The sequence below is a fragment of the Pyrus communis genome, chromosome 7 (assembly GCF_963583255.1).
Source record: "Pyrus communis chromosome 7, drPyrComm1.1, whole genome shotgun sequence".
In the NCBI taxonomy this organism is placed as follows: Eukaryota; Viridiplantae; Streptophyta; class Magnoliopsida; order Rosales; family Rosaceae; genus Pyrus; species Pyrus communis.
Window position 1 is genome coordinate 21,631,812 of NC_084809.1, and position 6,246 is coordinate 21,638,057.

At 35.6% G+C, this 6,246-nt stretch overlaps 1 protein-coding gene across 3 annotated transcripts; it reads right to left on the minus strand.

Annotated features, from left to right (window-relative positions):
• Positions 1-2,135: 2,135 nt before the first annotated feature.
• LOC137739528 (protein ABCI7, chloroplastic) lies at positions 2,136-5,897 on the minus strand. 3 transcript variants are annotated; one of them, XM_068479126.1, is made up of 5 exons: positions 5,764-5,897; positions 5,142-5,226; positions 4,042-5,065; positions 2,844-3,103; positions 2,136-2,642 (listed from the first exon to the last, which is right to left on the minus strand). In XM_068479126.1, exons 3-5 carry the CDS (start codon positions 4,906-4,908, stop codon positions 2,321-2,323), a joined length of 1,449 nt encoding a protein of 482 aa, XP_068335227.1. In that variant the 5' UTR covers positions 4,909-5,065; positions 5,142-5,226; positions 5,764-5,897; the 3' UTR covers positions 2,136-2,320. The 3 variants fall into 3 exon arrangements, with proteins under 3 accessions (XP_068335227.1, XP_068335228.1, XP_068335229.1); XM_068479127.1 differs by having other exon boundaries at positions 5,768-5,847; XM_068479128.1 differs by having other exon boundaries at positions 5,711-5,823.
• Positions 5,898-6,246: the final 349 nt, after the last annotated feature.

Genomic DNA, 6,246 nt, shown 5'->3' on the forward strand with positions numbered 1-6,246 from the left:
ACATTTCGACCCATTAAGAAAAAAAATTATTTTGATAATTATAAAGTTTAACTACTAAAAAAACTTATTATAAAATATAGTAGCCATAATGTATATATTGTATATTAAATATGTATTATTGTATAAATTTTTATATAAGTTAAAAAATTAAGTTTTATTTATCTATTTATATTTATATATAATGAGAGTTTTTTATTATCATTATTAGGATAAATTTTACTTGACATATTGTTCAAAATCAGAATCAACTAGTATAGTATTAGCATAGGCAAGAAGACAGATCTACAATTGTGAAAATTGTGCAAGAATATATAAACATTCGTGATTGTATCCTTCCTCCATAAGTAGACAATAGTTACACTTACATCGTTGTTTAAATTTTTAAAACCCTCCAAACTCTCATGAATAGTGTTTTTTATTTGAGTGCAAAGTTAAGAAAATTCATAATAATTATTGTAGAAGTGTAAAAAAAAATAAATATATAAGCACTTGTAATGACAAGCTTTACAACTTTCTTGATGGGGTTAACTCCAAAATCCGACACCATAATCCATAATCCTTATATTTATATTTAAATGTTTCTTGTCCTTTACACTTTATTCTTCTTACCAAATTTTGTTTTTCAAATTTTGTTTTTTGAAAACATGATCTTCTAGCAAATGTAGGAAAATGAATGGTTCAGATCGTTGATATCATGTTCCGATATTTACGGTTAATTGAAATATGAGTCGATGTTATATAGTTTGTAGAGACTATAAACTTCGAGCAATATTTCTACTAACGGTAAAACTCTAAGCACAATATTAACGATCCGAACCATTCATATTCCTACATCCTCTATTAGATCAAGTTTTCAAAAAAGAAAATTTGAAAAAAAAAAATTGGTGGAAAAAATGAAGCGTAAATGTAAATGACAATCAACGGTTAAATTTTGATCTATGGTTTATGAGATTCTAGTGGCGAACTTTGAAGTTGAGCATTTCACAAAAGTTTTAAAGCTTGTCATTACGACCGTTTGTGTATATATATGTTTTTTTCACACTTTTACATTAATTAAAAAACTTAAACAATAGCTATATGATTTAATGTCACTTATGTGAGATTAAATCCTTACCATTGGATTCTATTTCACTTATATTATTATAATTTTTTTGGACAAAAAAACCCCATCTCTTTTCCTACATTTCCACAGTTCCACTATCTGTAGTATCTGATCAAAACCCCATCCCTAATATTCTAGAATCTCTTTATGAGTTGAAAGACAAATGTGTTTTAATATTTTGAATGTGACAATATAGTATGTATATACTAATTTAGTATTATATTTTTCATTTGATTATTTAATGGTTTAAAATATATTTTCTTTAACGAGTAATGAGTCGGGTCATATTACCTGTTAGTATTAACGGGTCGATTTCGGGTCGGATCATATATGACACGACTTATTAAAATATCGAGTATGACACGAAAACGACACAAACACAAAAAACACGACACGGATGCTAGGTCTACTGCCAGGTTCAATGATACAAGAATGATGGTAGCAACCTTTTTAGTTAGACCAAAATCAATTAATTTCTAGGTAATTCCTTAAAAATTGACTCAGTAAAAGACCAACAAAATCATAAACTGTTTACCCCAAATCCCCCTCTCCAACACCACTGGAATATGGTGACGTATCTTCGGCGCCAATGTTTTATAGCGTCGAAAGCCGCACCAAAAACCACCAAAGCTGCCCATGTCAACTTAGCTACCTTCTAGTGCATCATCTCCAAACTAATCATGTGTTTTTACGGTTTATACTTTCAGTTTTTGGTCAGTCAATCGGTTGTTCCACATGTCGCTGCGGGTGGAAAATATGTTCGTACTTCGGAGATAGCCGGAGATGGTCTACTGTTTCAGTGCTGTATTGCTGTCAATGATTTGATACTCTTAAAATAGTTGGAGATCTAGTCAGTCTCTGAAACCGAGTGTATTCTACTACGGAACAGATGAGAAAAATTAGTACAGGGAAGGGAAGTGTTACCAAATTGAAACAGGTAAAACTCAGAAAATTATTCAAATTTACGCTGAATTCGCATTGTTGCAGAAAAATGCATTTGCCTAAGTGCTAATAAAGCATGGTATCTCGAATAACGTAAAACATCGGTTTCAATTGCTGATGAATAGACAACTCTGATACAACAGGAACCATTCTACATTGACAAAATTAATCAAATGGAGCACAAGCGTTCGATAGTTTCAAACAAGACCAAAATTTATTTGATTTTCAATGAGAATTAGAATGCCTGTAACCGACAATCAGTGCTAGAACACCCAATTATGCGGATCCTGTATTAGTAGTAGGATCCAACAATTCTCTAATTCGATTTTCCACGTTCCCTTTCATCCAATTATAAGGTAATCTCTCAATCACCTCTGCACCAAAGGAAAAGAGGAGAGCCTTTCTCGCTGCCTCTACATCGATGCCACGTGCCTGGAAATAGAAGAGCTGGCTTTCTTCTAGGTCGCTGATTGCACATCCATGGGAACACTTGACATCGTCAGCAATAATTTGAAGATTCGGTTTGACATTTACAGTTGCACGAGGTGCAAGTAGAAGACTTCTTGTCAGCTGCCCACCATCTGTTTGCTGAGCATATCTGCAAATTAAGAACAGATTTTGTGACGCTATGAGTGAGCAGCTAACATCAACGATACAAGTAAGAAGCCTCAAAAGTTCATTTTCTTGGTTAAGAACTAAAACATATAGTCTAGGTTTCAAGAAAATGGGCACAAAGTGCTTTTGAGGCAAAATTTAACAAGTTCCCGGTAATCTGGGCAGTGAGATGAAAGATATTTACCTGTTAACCCTTATGTTCCCATCAAAAACAGCTTGGCCTAGAGAATGAGACACGATGCATTTGTGAAGTTGTCTGGAATAACCCCGTGGATGGTCCAGGACTACACTACTATGCAGATCGTGTGTTTGATCACCGACAGACAATTGCAGTGTTGATAACTCGGTGACTGTGTCTGGTCCCAGTTGTTGAACATGGAGATTATGCCTGCTCAATTTTCCACCAGTACTAACCTCCACAAGCTCATATGTACTAGCTGATTCCTGAAAAGCAATCAACTTTATAAATTTGATGCAACAGGAACTGCATGATAGATAGAGGGATAGAAGTTTTTTATCAGGTATGGGCCACGGGCAGTGACCAAAGTTGAAAGTTCATTTACAAAGTAAGATTCTAAATGTTATTCATAAACCTTACTGAGAATAAAGCGCATTACATCATGCAGAGCTTAGCAGACAAATTTATCTCAACTTTAAAGTTATCCATAACGTAAAGCAATTTCACTTTCATTATGTACAAAATTTCAGAGAAAGCCAGGTATCAACAACTTTGATTGTAATCTTGCTCTTCTCTAAAGTTTAACGTAAATCACATTTTATAACATGCTTAATTATATCTACCTGAAGATGAAAGCTACAAATTGTTTTTTTACCCCTTATTTTGTTGAGAAATACAACTTTTACTATGGGTCTCCTATCTTGGAATGCTTTTTTCTTATGAAACTTTAAATTTCCACTTATGATCCTGTTCCATTATTATCGAGGACTTTCCTCTTCCTAAGGTCACTCGGAAATTGAGAGCTAAGGATAGGAAACTTTTTTGTAACTCAAAATAAAAATCAAATCATAAAGGAAACTGACTGCAATGTATTTTTTCAAATAACTAGTAACAAACTTCTTTTGATATAATGAACTAGTGAACCCCTTACGCATCAGCTTATAAAAAGGTTTCTCATGCACTCCGCAAGCTATCAAATGTTAAGTAGATCATGTTAAATAGATAAACCCTGATAAATAGATGCACATCTAAATTTATAATTTATTAGTTTTTTGCCCATTGTTGCCTTTGCAAAGCTAACAAAAAAAGTACCTAACTCTCATTTGTAAAATATCCTTACAGATATCCAAGCATCGGATACAAAAGTAAGCAACCCATGAAACATCTATCACAAAGAAGCAAAGAGAGAAAGAGAACAACTAACCTGATGGACCCAAGTCCACTTTATATGGGCAGCATTCAGAGATTGATTCTGAACATAGGAATGCGTAACTTTTCCTCCTTCTCCAACCACTACCTCAAAAACAGAATTTGTCCAATAACACTTGTTGCCATCCCCACCCAAGAACTCCTCAATTATACCAATCTCCCCTCCCTTCTCCACCAACACAAGCACCCTTGGATTCGCTAACGGCAGTTTATTTGACCCCTCATCACTGCCCTCGTTTGCAAAGTACCGCAGATAAACTGGAGCCTCTACACGGCACCCAGAAGGTACATAAATCACAGTTACATCTGGAGCCCCGATTCCATTAATAGACCAAAATAAGTCTCCTGGACAACTACTAGACACAATCTCAGACACCCTTTCCATAACGGTCTGTTCTGACAGCTGCTGAAGGCTACCCACATAAACCCCATCCGGCAATTCTCTCAAATTTGAGAAACTTACGACAAACCCATCAACTATAACCAGATTTGGAATTTGTGTATCTTCCAAAATGCTTGAAAAGGTCGGAGGGTGAGAGATTGGTTGGATTTGGGAGTTCTTGATGAAGGAGGTGTCAGTGAAGCGAAAGGGCTCATCTTTGCGAGACGGCCATGGGGTTGAGAGGAGGGCCTCAGAGGAAGAGTCTCTGAGATTTTGTAAAGGTAAAGGAGATGAAGTATAAGAAGGTAGTGAATCTTCAAGAGCTTCAGCTAGTTGTAGAACAAAGGGGTCTGAAAAGGCGAGTTGTGAAGTTGGAGAAGCTTGAGTTGAGACTCTGAGTTTTGTTTTAGGGGTTTTGGGTGTAGAAAATAAAGGTACCGGAGGTCTTTGAATGTGGGTTGTGAATGATATGGCCGCCATGGACAGTAGGCTACGAATACTAAGAAAAATGCTGAATGTTGTTACTAAACAAGGGGTGGGTCGAACTTTAAAGCCAATTTTCCTAAGCCGAAAGTTTGTCTCAAAGCTTGCGTAGAATCTCCTTCGTTTTCATGCCACGTCCCAGATTGTATGGATCCTGTGAAAACAGGTGAAATACTTATTTCTACATCTTCAACTACATTCTCAATTACAAAACGCAAGAAGTTACTAACCTGTCTTTCCAAAACTGAAAAGCTAACAAGCCACGAAATTGCAAGGATGAAATCTGAAATCATTCAACTAAAAGCCGAGCCACATCTACAAAATTATACAAAGATCAATAACGAAAAAGTATACTTCATAATTTATAAAGCTACGGCTCAAAAAACATTAATTCAATCCTTTAGTGTGTGTTTGGATGACAAATATTGCAGTGAAGAGGAAATTTAGATGTGCAATTAAGCAAATACGAAATCGTGCCAATTTTCTTTCGGGCATTCTATCGAACACCATGGAGGCACACAAATCCTTATAAGAATATCAGAAACAACGCCTATGTAGGCAGCAATTGGAGAATTGCAACAATAAACAGCTCCACCAAATTTCGCTAAAACAACCCTTTAAATCTCAGCTTAAAGTTTACTCATCCAAACGTTACGCTATATTACAGTATAGGAAAAACCAATTAAGTCCCTAATTCCCAAATTCATATATCACAATTTAGAAAACGAAAAAAAAGAAAGAAATTGGATGACAAGAGGAAGAAGATGAAGAATTTAAACGACAAGAAGTAGGAGCCTACTATGTTCAACTGTTGGATTAGAGAGAAGAGGAGGAGGAAGAAGAAGCACGTACGTACGGCTTACAAATTACAGAGGAGCGAGCAGAAAGAGGAATGGCGCGCGCCTCGAATCCCAGGCTGCAGTAGCTGCCTGCTGCTCCTCTCAATCTGCTTTTGTTATCACGTAAAACGACAGCGTATGGAGCTGCCGCCGCCGACGGTCTTACGATGCCATCCTGGCCGTTCACCAATATTTGTACTTTTTTGTTTTTAATTATTTTATTTTTTAATTTTTCCGAACCAAGTCGGAACGACGTGCTCTTCTCTGTGCTACACCCAAATATGAGCGGATTCAGTATGGTTACCGGACCAAAATTTTTGTATCAATTATTGTACCAAATTTTTAGTTTGGCAAAATCTATTACTATTATCATACTAAAGATTTAATATACCGAAATTAGGTATGCCAAATAGTTTGGTTAATATGATATAAGAATGGTAATTGTCATTTTGTTAAAAATATATATTTATAGCACATTAGACATAGTTATGGCATG

Coding starts and splice junctions, on each gene's coding strand:
- LOC137739528 (XM_068479126.1), bottom strand. CDS start 4,908: ATGGCGGCCATATCATTCACAACCCACATTCAAAGACCTCCGGTACCT. Junction 3,104..4,041: donor AGTGGACTTGGGTCCATCAG/GTTAGTTGTTCT, acceptor ATTGCTTTTCAG/GAATCAGCTAGTACATATGA. Junction 2,643..2,843: donor GGGAACATAAGGGTTAACAG/GTAAATATCTTT, acceptor CTTAATTTGCAG/ATATGCTCAGCAAACAGATG.